General features: G+C 44.6%; 1 protein-coding gene across 1 annotated transcript in view; it reads left to right on the plus strand.

The window, feature by feature from the left end:
• Positions 1-17,372, plus strand: part of CHADL (chondroadherin like) — a 564,691-nt gene that overhangs the window by 452,039 nt on the left and 95,280 nt on the right. Inside the window, exon 5 of the mRNA XM_073572981.1 lies at positions 14,444-14,610. Coding sequence (XP_073429082.1) covers positions 14,444-14,610 — 167 coding nt within the window. The remainder of the gene's footprint in view (positions 1-14,443; positions 14,611-17,372) is intronic.

Below are 17,372 nucleotides of genomic sequence, written 5' to 3' on the forward strand. Positions count from 1 at the left end.
TTTGCCTCCTCATAGGAGTTATGACTGTGCAATTGAGCTGAACCCGGGGTGTAAATTCCACAAGGGTCGGCTTTTCAATTTATCTGTACCCGAGCACGAGGCTATGCGATCCTATATTAAGGAGGCATTGGAGAAAGGTCATATTAGACCATCCTCTTCACCCTTAGGTGCTGGGTTTTTTTTCGTGGCTAAAAAGGATGGTTCATTAAGGCCTTGTATTGACTATCGTGCCCTCAACAAAATTACTGTTACATATCTGTATCCGTTACCCCTGATTTCTGATCTATTCTCCAGAGTTAAAGGTGCTTGCTGGTTTACCAAGCTTGACCTCAGGGGGCGTATAATCTTATTCGCATTAAGCATGGGGATGAATGGAAGACGGCGTTTAAAACTCCGGAGGGACATTTTGAGTACCTGGTGATGCCTTTTGGGCTCACTAATGCCCCTTCTGTCTTCCAGTGCTTCATGAACGATATATTCCGAGACTTTGTGGATAAATTTTTGATTATCTATCTGGATGATATTTTGATCTTCTCCAAGAATTGGGACTCTCATGTGGAACATGTTCGGACTGTGTTCCAGATTTTGAGGGAGAATCCCCTGTATGTCAAGGGATCGAAATGCCTTTTTGGGGTACAGAGGGTTTCATTTTTGGGATTTATTTTGTCTCCGTCAACTATTGAAATGGACCCGGCCAAGGTACAGGCCATTTATGATTGGGTTCAGCCCACTTCTTTGAAGGCCCTCCAGAAGTTTTTGGGTTTTGCTAATTTTTATCGGAAATTTATAGCTAATTTTTCTGGTATTGCCAAGCCATTGACGGATTAGACTAGGAAGGGTGCTGATGTGCTGAATTGGTCTCCGGAGGCTGTTTCTTCCTTTCAGGAGCTGAAGCGAAGATTCACTTCTGCTCCGGTTTTGCGGCAACCTGATGTCTCACTCCCGTTTCAGGTGGAGGTGGACGCTTCTGAGATTGGTGCAGCAGCGGTGTTGTCCCAAAAAGATCCTGTGACATCTAAAATGAATCCTTGTGCTTTCTTTTTCCGAAAGTTCTCCTCATCCGAACGTAACTATGATGTGGGGAATCGGGAACTGTTGGCCATGAAATGGGCATTTGAGGAGTGGAGACATTGGTTGGAGGGAGCCAAACACCAAGTCGTGGTCCTTACTGACCACAAGAATTTGATTTACCTGGAGTCGGCCAAGCGCTTGAATCCTAGACAGGCTAGGTGGACCTTATTTTTCACACTTTTTGATTTTGTGGTCTCTTTTCTTCTGGGCACTAAGAATGTCAAGGCAGACTCCCTCTCTAGGAGTTTCTTTGCTGATTCTCCTGTTGTGACTAAGCCTGCTACCATCTTAGGCGAGGGGGCAGTTCTTTCTGCCATCTCGCCCGATTTGAGACGTGCTCTGGAAGAGTTTCAGGAGGACAAACCTGAGCGTTGTCCCAGTGGAAAGTTGTATGTTCCTGACCAGTGGAAGAAGAGAGTGATGTCTGAAGTTCATTGCTCTGCATTGGCTGATCATCCAGATATTTTTGGTACTAGAGATCTGGTGAGTCGGTCTTTTTGGTGGCCCGCCTTGTCTCGTGATGTCAGGAATTTTGTGCAGTCCTGTGGGACTTGCTCCCGGTCTAAACCTTGTTCTCGCTCTAGTGGCTTGTTGATGCCTTTGCCGGTGCCCAGGACCCATATTTCAATGGATTTTATCTCTGATATGCCTGTCTCTCAGAGAATGACTGTTATTTGGGTGATTTGTGATAGATTCTCTAAGATGGTCCATCTTGTACCACTCCCTAAGTTGCCATCTTCCTCTGAGTTGGTGCCCTTGTTTTTGCAACAGGTGGTTCGCTTGCACGGGATTCCTGAGAACATTGTATCTGACAGAGGAGTTCAGTTTGTGTCTAGATTTTGGAGGACTTTCTGTTCCAAGCTGGGAATTCAGTTGTCCTTCTCCTCTGCGTTTCACCCTCAGACCAATGGGCAGACAGAGAGAACAAACCAGACTTTGGAGTCGTATTTGAGATGTTTTATTTCTGCCGATCAGGATGATTGGGTTTCATTTTTGCCCTTGGCCGAATTTACTTTAAATAATAGAGTTAGTTCTGCCACTTTGATGTCTCCTTTTTTTTTGTAACTTTGGTTTTCACCCTCGATTTTCTTCAGGGCAGGTGGAGCCTTCTGCCTGCCCAGGTGTTGACACTGTGGTGGAGAGAATGCACCAGATCTGGGACCAAGTAGTGGATAAGTTGTCACTCTCCCAGGAAAAGGCCCAGTGGTTTTCCAACCGGCGTAGGACCGTTGGTCCCCAGTTTAAGGTGGGTGATATGGCTTGGTTGTCATCAAAAAATATTGCTATGAAGGTGGCTTCTCCTAAGTTTAAGCCTAGATTTATTGGACCTTACAAGATTTTGGAGATTATTAATCCGGTCTCTTTTCGGTTGGCTCTTCCTGTCACATTTAAAATTCATAATGTGTTTCATAAGTCCTTGTTGAAGAGGTTTGTTGAACCAGTGGTTCCTGTGGTGGCACCTCCTGACCCTATATTGGTTGAAGGTAACATTGAATATGAGGTAGAGAAGATACTGGATTCCCGTCTGGCTAGACGGAGACTCCAGTATTTGGTTAAGTGGAAGGGTTATGGTCAGGAGGATAATTCCTGGGTCTCTGCCTCTGATATTCATGCCGAAAGATTGGTGCGTGCCTTTCATCGGGCTCACCCGGATCGCCCGTTGGCATGGATGAGGGTTCGGTGACCCCTCCTCAAGGGGTAGGTACTGTTGTGAGTTCATTTTTCCCTTCACCATTGAGGTCTGATGAACTCTCTCCTCTGGTGAAGGAAGGTAGTGAGACTGATTACCAAACACCTGGGCTGGTAGATGATAACTGGGTGGCTGGAATTGAGTACTGGATATAAGGCTGCCGACGCCCTTCTTCCTGGCTGGTGATTTTCCTGCTGGATTCTTGGAGACCAGTCTGATTCCTGCATCTCAAAGCTAAGTTTTTCTGCTCTGCTTTGTACTCTTCAGTTTTGTTTTTGTTTTGCCTTGTTTTTTGGGAGTTCTGCCATCCCCGGCCGGGGGTGAGCTGAGTTCCATTTTTGTCTCTGATCTGTTGATCGTTTGCTCTGTCTTCAGAATATACCTGAGTGCTGATAGAGTCTTTTGAAGCCTAGCGACTTCAGGGCCTGTTTTTCCTATCAGTCGGTTGGCTCATTTTGATAGGGTTTTTGCGGATGGCAGACAGCAGCTTTCCTATCCTGTCCTATGTAGTTAGCTTGGGCCCCATCATTTGCTCAACCTATCTTTCTATCTGTGTTAGTGTTTTCATCTTGCTTCACCGTCATTATATGTTGGGGGCTGCCTATTGCTTTGGGGTGTGCTCTGGGGCAGTTTAGTTTTTCCCCCTTTCTGTCTTTATGCTATGTAGCTCTCCGGCTGTGATCGGAGGGTCTAGGGCACCGTAGGAACCCCCCACGGCTACTGCTAGTTGTTGTGGATATGTTCAGGGGTCTGCAATCCGATAGCTGCCAACCTCTCTGGTTTTTCTGGACTTAGCTGGTATTTTGTTTTTTCCTCCTTCGGTGACTCATCATAACACTAGATTCCTCCAATCCCCGAAGATGCCGAATCGTGCGCGCCTGTTCCAGCCGTACCCATCTCATTAAGGACCTCTTCTACCTCCCCATTTCTGACAATCTAGTGCCCCCAGCTGACTCTTCCAATTGCCCCATTTCGAGTTCCCACAAGCCAGCCTCCGATAACGTGAATTCAGGGGGCAACCCGTTAGGAGGGCCGGGGTATACACCTGGTGCCTCCCGGCGGTGCAGTCTCTGCTCCGGTGCAGGCATAGTGGCAGTGGACGCTGCTCGGTGGGACACCGGGGAGGGCGGTGGAGCTAACGGCAGCTCCGGGTCTGCAGGGGTCTCTGATGGGATCTGCGCAGCCGCGTCAGGTCCGGGCGGGAGCTCCTCTTCCTGCGCCTTGGCTCCCGTGGCCTCATACAATTCCTCCTGTGGCGGCAGCGAAGGGGTTCCGGATGCTGCCGGTGGTGTGATGGCGGCTGCAAGCTCCGTGGAGTCTGCCTGGGGAAACTCCGGTGCAGCAGCGGCGGTTACCGCAGGTGTAGGCCCCTCCCGGGCGTGCTGCCAGTTCAGCCTCCACAAGGCCTCCTGCCTCAGCTGCAAACATTGGGTCAGCCGGGCAATCTCCTCCTCCAGCTGCCGTCGATTCAGCCTAGAAGCAGGGTCCGAGCCTTCAGCCATGGCGCCGGGAAGATCCAGCTCAGCCTCCCCGCGCTCCGCAGGCCTCCTTCCCTCTTATTCCATCATGGCATTCTGGCGTTCTTCTTCCTGTCTCAGCTTCCTTCCCGCCACTGGCTTCCGCTCCTCCTTCTGGGGGCGGCATCTTCTTCCAACTCCTCCATACCAAGCCAGTATACGAACCCCTCGGGGGTGGGCCAAGTTGCTGTCGCGTAGAAGTTTAGACAGGGGAGGCCCAGGACAGTCCGCGCTCTTTTCTTAGGACCACCTATATGATCACGCCCTTCTTCTCCAGGCTGTCGGCCATTTTTAGTATTCATTTCACAGTCTATCAAATTGGGTCTTCTGCACATTCTCAAAAGTTTTAAGTCCAACAAATCTTAGGCACACAGAACCCGATGGCATCAGGTCTCGTCATCCTGTTCATGACGCCAGAATGGAGCGCCTGACAAGGGCTGGCGGGGTAGTCGGTACCGGGCCCGTTGATCTCAATGGGAGTTGTCACGGAAGCTGTGACCCGGTCCGTGGCCCTGGGGCTCCATGGCAAAAAGGGGTGAATAGAGTTTATGAATAGTTTGTGACGCCACCTGTGGTGTTCGGCAAGTGAGATGTTAGGCCGACGTTGCATGCAGATCCTCTGGGACAGGTGGTGTGTTGCAGCCAAGATTGTGAAGCTCCCCACAGGTGGAGCTGTAGTCCCAGGGCAGTGTAGATGTAGGGGTAGCTGTGAGGCGCAGGCAGTGTAGAAGCTGGTACCAAGATGTAGCGGTACCAGGGGTGTTGGCACAGGAATGAATGGAGGACACCAAGGCTTGTAGTTCCAAAGCTTTACTCACAGTCTGTAGTACACACAGGTGCCTGCCTCTGTGCTGTGTCCTCCGGGTCAGGGGCTCAGTCGACCTCCAGGCAAGATAGGACGCTCCCTTCCAACACTCTGCCAACATGTGCCTTTCTGAACGTCTCCTCTATAGCGCCTCTAAGTGTTAAGATCTCCTAGTACTGGGCTACACTGGAGTTCCTCCTTTAAGATGTTCCCAAGAACTCTACTTGTATGGCAGACAGCTGTAGCCTGCTTCGGGGACTCCTTACTCCTGAGTCCCGGCTCACTATCAATGTTGCTGTTGTGCCCCCAAGTCTTAGATGGGCGTAGTGCATTTACAGCCCACTACTCCACAGGTGTCTGCTGCAGAACCATTAGTGTCCATACAACCTCGGGGACCGGGCCCCGGCCTTGCGCTTAGAACTTCTAGGCAGGGTTCTTCCTCTAACCCACGTCCTCTGTTCCCTTTTACTCCTATGTTCCGTACTAGTCTTTCCTTCTTATGGAAGATCAGGTTTCAGTTCAATGTCTTTCTTCTTCTCTCCTTTGCCGTGCCAGCAGACCCAGGTCACTGAGGTCTGCTGCAGCACCTCCTTCCTCCATCTCTCTTCCAGGGATCTCCTTTCCTCACTCCTCTCTGAGTGACTCTCTGACTGACTGACCCCAAATCCTACACCTTCCCGCTCTTTTATGTATTCTAAACTCCACCCACCTCCCAGCACATTTAGTGTTCCAAGCAGGGAGCCACCAAAGGTGCTCTGCTACACTCCAAGCAGGGAGCCGCAATGTGGCTTTGCTGAACTACTGTGTTGTGTGGGATGCGAGTGTTGGAGCGTGGTCATGAGTTCCCACTTTACCTGGATGGTGGGGCACCACACCTCAGGAGGAGGTGCAGTACCTCTGTGGCAACTGAACCCTCAGGGGCGCCACACAGGCACCAGGAAAGGTCAGAGAGGTCCGACACCTGCGCACTGCAGTACTTTACTCTGCCCTCAACAGGGCAGATAAAGTACGCCTGTGCAGGAGCCGCGGCAGAAGTAAGAAGGAGGATATCATCACTAGAAGATGGGAAGCGCTGGACCGGACCGCGACATCCATCGGACTGGACCGGATCCCCCGGTGAGTATAATCTCACTCGTTTTTCTTATCTTTCAGATTTTATCGGGGGCTTATCTACAGCATTACCGAATGCTGTAGATAAGCCCCTGATGGAGATGGCAGCAGCTCATAGGGCAAAAAATAGGTGACAGATTCCCTTTAAGAGCCACTGAAGGGATATCTTAAATGAATCTTTAAAAAAGGTGAGGAAGTGTGCAAGGAACCAAAATGGCCCTGGATTAATTGTGTCCAACTGTTTGTAGCATATATATATATATATATATATATATATATATACACACACACATACACACATACTGTGTACACACACAGTCATGGCCGAAAGTTTTGGCACCCTTGAAATTCTTCCAGAAAATGAAGTATTTCTTCCAGAAAATTCATTTCCTTTGAGTGTATTGGAGCAACACAAAAAAAAGGCAAATTGGACATAATTTCACATAAAACCCTAAAAAATGGGCTGGACAAAATGGTTGGCACCTTTCCAAAACTGTGGATAAACAACTTTGTTTCAAACATGTTATGCTCATTCATTCTCACCTATGGGAAGTAACAGGTGTGTGCAATATGAAAATCACACCTGAAACCACTAAAAAGGGGAGAAGTTGACTCATTCTTTGCATTGTGTGTCTGTGTCTACCACATTAAGCACAGGAAACAGAAATATTAAAGAACTGTTTGAGGTCTTGAGAGCCAAAATTGTTGAACAATATCAACAATCATAAGGTTACCAGTAGAGATGAGCAACTGCCTTTTTTAGGGTCGAGTCGGGTTTCATGAAACCCGACTTTCTCAAAAGTCAAGTCGAAAGAAATCGGCCAACTATCGGGAAAAGTCTGAGGTCCGACTGAAACACGAAACCCAATGCTAATCAATGGGGAAGCAAAGTCGGCAGGGAGCGGAGGACAGTAAACACACGTACATGCCGGACCGCTTTTTTAAAGTGCGCGAAAACTCTCTCTCGCTCCGCTGCACATGTCATCTCGTTGCCCACAGTGTACATCCTTGCTCAGTGGCTTAAAAAAGTCACAAACAAGCATTCTGGGAAATCCATCTTTGGCGCTCGTTTTGCCGACCGCATGGCCGACTTCACGTTGTGGTCTGGTTTCGGTCGGTGAAACCTGACTTTGCCATAAGTCGGCGACTTATTGGCCGACCTGTTTCGCTCAACTCTAGTTACCAGTCCATCTCCATTGATTTTGATATTCCTTTGTCCACAGTGCACAACATAAGAAGTTTACAGCCCATGGCACTGTAGCTAATCTCCCTGGACATAGACGGCAGAGAAAAATTTATGAAGGATAGTCTGGAAGCAGGATAGTCCGGAAGTTGGATAAGCAGTTCCAATCAAGTTCCTAAGAAATTCAAGCTGTCCTACAGGCTCAGGGTGCATCAGTATCAACTCAAGCTATCTGTCAACATTTGACCGGTCTGGTCATGCAAGGGTTAACTTTCTCTGCCTCGTTTTGGGATCTGTGTTGCTATTTCAGTCCGCTGCGGCCGGCAGGCAGTGTCAGTGTCTCTGGCTTGTACTTGACTACGTGTACTGTGATTTCTTCTGGTACTGCGCTTCCTGACTGTTGCTAACTCGGCTCGTCTGACCACACTCTCACCACCTAATGGCTCCTGCGCTGCCGCACTGTGGTGTTACGCTGTGAGTGCAGCCTCTCCTCCCTCACAAGCTCCTCCTGGTGGAGGTTGCGTTATACTGAACTGTAGTATCATTACAATATATTAAATAGCGTCATTACAAACAGATTGATCTATTTCAAGTGTTTATTTCTGTTTATGTTGATGATTATAGCTTGCAGCCAGCGAAATCCCAAAAGTCATTATCTCAGTAAATTAGAATACTTTATAACACTGGCTTGAAAAAATGACTTTAAAATCCAAAATGTTGGCCAGCTGAAATACTGAAATGTATGTTCAGTAAATGCACTCAATACCTGCTTTTGCATCAATTACTGCAATGCGGTGTGGAATGGAGGTGATCAGCCTGTGGCACTGCTGAGGTGTTAAGGAAGGCCAGGTTGCTTTGATAACAGCCTTCAGCTCATCTGTATTGTTGGGTCTGGTGTCTCTAATCTTCCTCTTGACAATGCCCTATAGATTCTCTATGGGGTTAAGGTCAGGCCAGTCAAGCACAGTAATACTGTTTTTTTTTTAAACCATGTATTGGTACTTTGGCAGTGTGGACAGGTGACAAGTCTGCTGGAGAATGAAATTTCCATCTTCAAAAAGCTTATTAGCAGAGGGAAGCATGAAGTGCTTTAAAATTTCCTGGTAGAAGGCTGCGCTGACTTTGGTCTTGACAAAACAGAGTGGACCTACACCAGCAAATGACATGGCTCCCCAAATCATCAATGATTGTGGAAAATTCACACTAGACCTCAAGCAGCTTGGACTGTGTGCCTCTCCATTCTTCCTCAAGACTCTGGGACCTTGATTTCCAAATGAAATGCAAAATTTACTTTAATCTGAAAACAACACCTTGGACCAGTGAGCAATAGGCCAGTTCTTTTTCTCCTTGGCCCACTAGCAGTGGATTCCGCATACTCTCCAGGTCACACGGCGCCACCACCCACCAACGAAACGGCTATTCATTTAATTACATGTACATGAACAAGGCCATCCATATATTCATACTTGTTCCTGAGGCCGCTTAGCTACATCTGAGTCATTCCATCCCCATACTAAATGTGGACCTCATAGAAGATTGATTACACTATTTTCCATTTGCTGTGGACACTGATCTAGCGTCCCCTCTCTCTTAGGTCTGTAGGCCTCGTAATCCAGTGTGGATGGCACATTACTTACTCATCACTCCCATTATTACAGTGGCTCCCTATCTTAACATTCAGGATTGAGAGTCCTCAGTGGTTGATACCTTTTAATGGCTAACTGAAAAGATGGTAACACATTGCAAGCTTTCGAGACTACTCAGGTCTCTTCATCAGGCTAGACTAATACAAAATCTGAAGTCACATATTTATGCACAATACAGCCTAGAAAAAATGCAATAGATAAGACAAGTGACGTGAAGCAGAACTATCAATATGGGAGAGGGAGAAACATAAATATAAACATTGGACCAGTTCATAGATAAGGAGTCCGGATGTTTTATGGTCCTCTGATTGGGGTCTAGTTCTGTGTTGTGAAGCCCCCACACGGTTTTAAAAGGAAATTCCTTAATTGATGTAAAAAGACATAAATCCATGCACACATAAATGCTGTAGATAAGCCCCCGATGAAACCTGAAAGATAAGAAAAAAAGAGTTAGATTATACTCACCCCAGCGTTCGGTCCGGTCCGATGGGTGTCGCCGTCCCGTCCGGCTCCTCCCATCTTCATACGATGACGTCCTCCTCCTTGCTTCTCCCTCGGCTCCTGCGCACGCGTACTTTATCGGCCCTGTTGAGGGCAGTGCAGAGTACTGCAGTGCGCAGGACCTCTCTGACCTTTTCCGGCGCCTGCACACTGCAGTACTTTACTCTGCCCTCAACAGGGCAGATAAAGTACGCGTGCGCAGGAGCCGAGGGAGAATCAAGGAGGAGGACATCATCGTATGAAGATGGGAGGCGCCGGACCGGACCACGACACCCACCACACCCGCCCCCGGTGAGTATAATCTAACGTGTTTTTCTTATTTTTCAGGTTTCATCGGGGGCTTATCTACAGCATTACAGAATGCTGTAGATAAGCCCCTGATGGCGGTAGCCCCAGCTTATGGGGAAATGGGGTGACAGATTCCCTTTAAATAATCTACATACATATTCTAGAATACCAGATGCGTTAGAATCGGGCCACCATCTAGTATATATATATATATATATATATATACAGTATATATATAAAGCTCAATGTGTGTGTGTGTGTGTGTATGTTTGTATGTATGTGTGTATGTCTGGGATTGGCATCTGCACCATCGCAGCTACAGCCACAAAATTTTAAACGGTCTGGACCCCGAGAGCGTCATAGGCTATGTTGTGAGGTGAAATTTTAACCCCGTGCGTTCCAATTCGCCAAACAATTTGTCCCTAGGTACATAATGGGGAAAAAGTGTATGTATGTACGTATGGATGGATGTCCGGATTGGCATGTGCACCATCGCAGCTACAGCCACAAAATTTTGCATAGTCACACATCTGGACCCCAAGAGCGTCATAGGCTATGTTGTGAGGCGAAATTTTACCCCCACGCGTTACAATTCACCAAACAATTTTGCCTATTATTCTTATCATTTCTATGGTGTTATCGTCCTTCTGTAAACCTGGAAATAACACAATTTATTACCGTGCCAACACAGACCACCCTCTGACACAGACTGCAGGGGGAGCCCAGTATCACACAGGATAGGATTAGATATACGGCTCAGCAGTCAGTATCACACAGGATAGGATTAGATACACAGCTCAGCAGTCAGTATCACACAGGAGAGGATTAGACACATGGTTCAGCAGTCAGTATCACACAGGATAGGATTAGATACACAGCTCAGCAGTCAGTATCACACAGGACAGGATTAGATACACAGCTCAGCAGTCAGTATCACACAGGATAGGATTAGATACACAGCTCAGCAGTCAGTATCACACAGGAGAGGATTAAACACATGGCTCAGCAGTCAGTATCACACTGGATAGGATTAGATACACAGCTCAGCAGTCAGTATCACACAGGACAGGATTAGATACACAGCTCAGCAGTCAGTATCACACAGGATAGGAATAGATACACAGCTCAGCAGACAGTATCACACAGGATAGGATTAGATACACAGCTCAGCACACAGTATCACACAGAATAGTATTAGATAGACGGCTCAGCAGACAGTATCACACAGAATAGGATTAGATACATGGCTCAGCAGTCAGTATCACACAGGATAGGGTTAGATACACGGCTCAGCAGACGGTATCACAGGATAGGTCTAGATACACTGCTCAGCAGTCAGTATCACACAGGATAGGATTAGATACACGGCTGAGCAGACAGTAACACACGATAGGATTAGATACACAGCTCAGCAGAAAGTATCACACAGGAGAGGATTAGATACACAGGTCAGCAGACATTATCACACAGGATAGGGATAGATACAGATCTCAGAAACAGGATGTGCCAAAGGAGAGGACATTTTCATTCCAAGAATTCCACTCATTACACTCATTCCATCTGATTTGCTTTTTGATTTTTAACGCCTCCAGTTTCCAGTTCAACTGCTATTTGCAATGTCCATTAACAATGCTCAGGAACAGTCCTTGAAAGTAGTAGGGATCGATTTGCAATCTCCATGCTTTTCTCATGGTCAACTTTACATGATCTGTTCAAGAGTTGGATCTGCCAAAAATCTGATCATCTTTGCACCGAAAGGAAAAAACAAAAATGTTTATCAAAAGGCTCTTGAATGAGTTGAAAATAAAATACCATCAATACTTGGGTAATCGTCTAGTTAATTTGTGTTGCAAATCTGTAGTGTTGAATATATGATGTGAAATGTTTTTATGTGCAATATAATAATTATAATTTGTTATAACTAACCACAGTTGGTTACTATGCCCAGGCAATGCCAGGCTCTTCAGCTAGTATATAAAAATATATATATATATATATATATATATATATATATATATATACACAGTCATATGTAAAAGTTTGGGTACCCCCATTAATGTTAACCTTTTTTCTTTATAACAATTTTGGTTTTTGCAACAGCTATTTCAGTTTCATATATCTAATAACTGATGGACTCAGTTATATTTCTGGATTCAAATGAGGTTTATTGTACTAACAGAAAATGTGCAATCTGCATTTAAACAAACTTTGACCGGTGCAAAAGTATGGGCACCCTTATCATTTTCTTGATTTGAACACTCCTAACTACTTTTTACTGACTTCCTGAAGCACTAAATTGGTTTTGTAACCTCATTGAGCTTTGAACTTCATAGCCAGGTGTATCAATTCATGAGAAAAGGTATTTAAGGTGGCCCCTTGCAAGTAGTTCTCCTATTTGATTCTACTATGAAGAGTGGCATCATGGGCTCCTCCAAACAACTCTCAAATGATCTGAAAACAAAGATTATTCAACATAGCTTTTCAGGGGAAGGATACAAAAAGTTGTCTCAGAGATTGAACCTGTCAGTTTCCACTGTGAGGAACATAGTAAGGAAATGGAAGAACAGGAATGGTCACAAATACCTTCATCCAGGATCCAGGAACTCATTAATAGCTACAGGAAGTGACTAGAGTCTGTTATTTTTGCAAAAGGAGGATCTACGAAATATTAATGTCACTTTTATGTTGAGGTGCCCATACTTTTGCACCGGTCAAATTTTGTTAAAATGCAGATTTCACATTTTCTGTTAGTACAATAAAACTCATTTGAATCCACAAATATAACTGAGTCCATTAGTTATTAGATATATGAAACTGAAATAGCTGTTGCAAAAAACAAAATTGTTATAAAGAAAAAAGGTTAACATTAATAGGGGTGCCCAAACTTTTACATATGACTGTATATATATATATATATATATATATATATATTAAAAAAGCCACCTTGGATTATATAATATAAAGAATGGTGAAGATCAATATATTAGGCTTGACGGCTCTTGTAGTTTTGTTCATTTGATCATTTTGAGTAGATTTGAAGGGAATATTTACCTTTCTCTTCTTTGCATGTTATCCATAAATTAAAATGGGACAGTGATGACTATTTTTTACATATATTTAGTTTTTATCTTCCAATTAACGTATATACTCGAGTATAAGCCGACCCGAGTATAAGCCGACCCCCCTAATTTTGCCACAAAAAACTGGGAAAACTTATTGACTCGAGTATAAGCCCAGGGTGGGAAATGCTCCATAGATTATTCCCCCATATGGTGTCCCCAGAAGAAGCTCCATAGATTATTCCCCCATATGCTGACCTCATAAGAAGCTCCTTAGATTATTGCCCCATATGCTGACCCCTTAAGAAGCTCCTTAGATTATTCCCCCATATGCTGACCCCATAAGAAGCTCCTTAGATTATTCCCCCATATGCTGACCCCATAAGAAGCTCATTAGATTATTCCCCCTTATGCTGACCCCATAAGAAGCTCCTTAGATTATTCCCCCATGTGCTGCCGCTGCTGCTGCATGTAAAAATAAAAAAAATGACATACTCACCTCTCCGTCGCTGGGTGTCAGATACTCACCTGTCCTGCGTCCATGGCTGCACACCGCTATCTGCCACGTCATCGGTCAGTGACGTTCAGCCTGCAGGGGGCATGGCGCGCACTACTCTCATCACCGCGCCCTCTGCTGTCTGAAGTCACTGACCGATGACAGACAGCAGCAAGCAGCCATGGATGCAGGACAGGTGAGTATCGCTATACTTACCCGTCCTGACGCTGTCTCTTGAATCCCCAGCTTCTCCGCGCTCTCTTGTCCTGCGTTCAGCAGTCATGTGATACCGCTCATTAAAACTCATGAATATGCGCATATTCATGAGTTTTAATGAGCGTTACCACGTGACCGCTGAAGGCAGGAAGAGAGAGCGCGGAGAAGCTGGGGGCTCAAGAGACAGCGGCAGGACGGGTAACTATGACCTGACACCTCCGCCCCCCTCCCCCTCCGACCCCCCGGTGAATATGACTCGAATATAAGCAGAGAGGGGGACTTTCAGCCCAAAAAAATGGGCAGAAAATCTCGGCTTATATTCGAGTATATATGGTATATATTCTGATTTTTGTTCATGGTTATGAGGGTGGCTATATTGCCTAAGCAGCAGTTAACAGCTTTCAAGAGATATACTTTACAGAAGCCATACAGAAACTCATAGAAACCTGGGAAAGTAATCCAGACATGCTCTGTGATGTGTGCAGATGTGAGTGTCCCAGGAGAGGAAAGGGTAAGCTGTGTCTACCACCTTTTATAAATAGTGTGTTCCTGTGTTACATATAAATAGGTGTGTTACCATTAATTGCAATTGTGTCAATATTGCAGATCAGATGATTATTGCAAAGTGGCATCTACAGAACAGAAAGTGTCAGACTATTATGATGTTCGGGAACAATAAAAACTGCAATTTTTCTGGATATTTTCTAAATACCATGAGATTGGAAATCATGTCATTGGGTCATGTTCAGAAACAACCCACAATACTAGTATTGTAGAAAATATGTAATTAGCACTATAAAATAAATGAATCATACTGATAATTAAATTATTGAATCTAACAATTATACTTTGTCTGTTTAGCTTTCCAGTGGTGCATTTGTAGGGCTTAGCAAAAATATGAAGAGTCTTTTTCTAGAGAACAACAAGCTGCAAAATCTTCCTAACATGAAAAACTTCAAGGACCTGGAAGTAATTAACTTGGCTAATAATCCATTTAACTGTGACTGTCGACTGCTTCACCTCCACAGGTAAGTTTCTCTGCCTGTACCTGACACAACCATTTCTGAACACCGGCTGTACCTCCAATCATATCTGCAACACTTTCCCCATACCGTAACAAGTGACATCACACCAGCCAAAAAAGAGCTCATAAATTTACAGAGCACCTGTGTAAACTATGTATATTTCTAGTTCTTTGTATAATGAATTTGGCCTCATTCAGATGACTTTTTTTTCAATGTTTTGGATCAGATTGTCCTCAGTGTTTGGTGGGTAGTTACATTTTTATGATAAGTATTTCATTAGCAATTTTGATGTCAGAGAAAAAAGCAAGAAAGAAATAAGAGAACTGTGTCTACTCATTGCAGTGCTGAAAACGGGCATTTTTGGAATCCGATTTGTGTGTGATGCATCAGCACTAAATAATCTAAATTAATGAATTGAAGTGAGACAAAATAGGCATAAATTAAATTTATGAGATCAAATAACAAAAATTGGCATGTGCATATGTATTCACCGCTTTTGCGATGAAGCCCCTAATAATTTTTGGTGCAAGCAATTACCTTCACAAGTCACATGCTTAATGAAAGGAAGTCTACCTGTGTGCAATCAAAGTGTCACATGGTCTGTCAGTATATACACACCTTTTCTGAAAGAAAAAAGAGAGTGTAACATCATTAAGAAAGAGGCATCACTAACCAAACAACTTGATGAAGACCAAGGAGATCTCCAAGCAAGTCAGGGACAAAGTTGTTGAAAAGTAAAAGTCAAGGTTGGGTTAAAAAAAAATATTCCAATCTCTAATGATTCCCTGGAGCACCATCAAATCCATTACACTGAGCAACAAATGTCAGGGAAGTTCATGTCCCCTGAGAAAATTTTATTGTATCTTATAGATTTTGATATGCTGAACATGAATATGTGCTCCAAAAGGTTGTATCACATAAGGTTTTTAACCCTTCATGACTGAAGCTTTTTTCAATTTCGTTTTTCGATCCCCTTCTTTCCAGAGCCGTAACTTTTTTATTTTTCCGTCAATATTGCCGTGTGAGGGCTTATTTTTTGCGGGATGAGTTGTACTTTTGAACGACACCATTGTTTTTGCCATGTTGTGCAATCTCACATTTTTTGTTTGGCTTTTTTGCAAGGTTCACTAAATGCTAAAACCAACCTGCAATTATGATTCTCCAAGTTCATAGACACCAAACATGTTTAGGTTCTCTTTTATCTAAGTGGTGAAAAAAAAATTCCAAACTTTGCTAAAAAAAAAAAAAAATTTCCGCAATTTTCCGAGACCCGTAGCGTCTCCATTTTTCATGATCTTGGGTTGGGTGAGGGCCCATTTTTTGCATGCTGAGCTGACGTTTTTGATTATACCACTTTTGTGCAGATACATTCTTTTGATTGCCCGTTATTGCATTTTAATGCAATGTCGTGGCGACCAAAAAAAAAGTAATTCTGTCATTTTGATTTTTTTTTATCGCTACGCCGTTTGGCGATCAGGTTAATTCTTTTTTGAACTTTTATTTATTTTTTTGTTTATATTGTTAAACACTTTTTTCTTTTTGCATGCTTCAATAGCATCCATAAAAGGCTAGAAGCTGCCATAGTGCGATCGCCTCTACATAGAGGCAGGGCTGCCTCTAGGAATTTCGGAGCCCCTTTGAGACCCCACCCAGGCTCCACCCCAGCCCCGCCCTCCACCCCCCGAACTGTCCACAGTCCCACCGTTCTCTCTTGGAAAAACTCTACTTCTCACCAATCACCAATAATACCACATACAAGGAACAAATACAGCCACACCATGAGCAGACCGCATATTACCACCACATGGTGACTGAATACTACAATACTGATCATTGATAAAAAAAACATAATACTATCACCATAAGTGCCATTATACACAGGAGATCTGTACTTAGTATGCAGTGTCTGTGTACAGGTAATACAGTGATCACCAGTGACATTATACACAGGAACTCTATATATTGTGTCAGTGTACAGGTAATACAGTGATCACCGGTGACATTATGCACAGGACCTCTTTATATAGTGACAGTGTACAGGTAATATAGTGATCACTGGTGACATTGTACACAGGAACTCTGTATATAATGTATAGTGTCAGTGCACAGATAACACAGTGACATCTCTAGGTGAAGTCCTTCAGCTTCGCTTTTCATCTTTCATCAAGCACGGACCACCATCACGTCTTCCAGCCAGGGCTCATCTCTGCAGGAAATAACACAGTTATCTAGAGCTACACTTGCAGAACACATTACTTAATTTTTTCCCAACTTCTACACTACACCAGATGAAGAAAAAAAGGTGACATAGAGTCGCTCTGCACAGCAACAGGACCTCCCCCCATTTAAAACAGTATCCTTAAAAAAATAAAATAAATACATCACTGCAATAATAATATCCCTTAATTAGCCCCTATGGTAATAATATCCCCCATCCTGGCCCCCGTGTGTCTCATTCCTGGCTCCAGCCAAATGTTCTCTCATCCTCCCTTCATGAGTATCCATTCTGCCCCCATATCATCTCCCGATCCTGCCCCATCTGTCTACATCATATCCATACTGCCCCATGATCCTGCACCATGTGTCTCCCATCCTGCCCCCTGTGTCTCGCATCCTGCCCCCTCCTGTGTCTCACATTCTACCCCCTCCTGTGTCTCACTGTCACAGTCTGCCCCCTCCTGTGTCTCACATTCTGCACTGTGTCCATTCTGCCCCTCCTGTGTCTTACTGTCACATTCTGCCCCCTCCTGTGTCTCACTCTCACA

The sequence above is a fragment of the Dendrobates tinctorius genome, unplaced genomic scaffold (assembly GCF_039654945.1).
Source record: "Dendrobates tinctorius isolate UK_male_01 unplaced genomic scaffold, ASM3965494v1 ptg000033l, whole genome shotgun sequence".
Taxonomy (NCBI): Eukaryota; Metazoa; Chordata; class Amphibia; order Anura; family Dendrobatidae; genus Dendrobates; species Dendrobates tinctorius.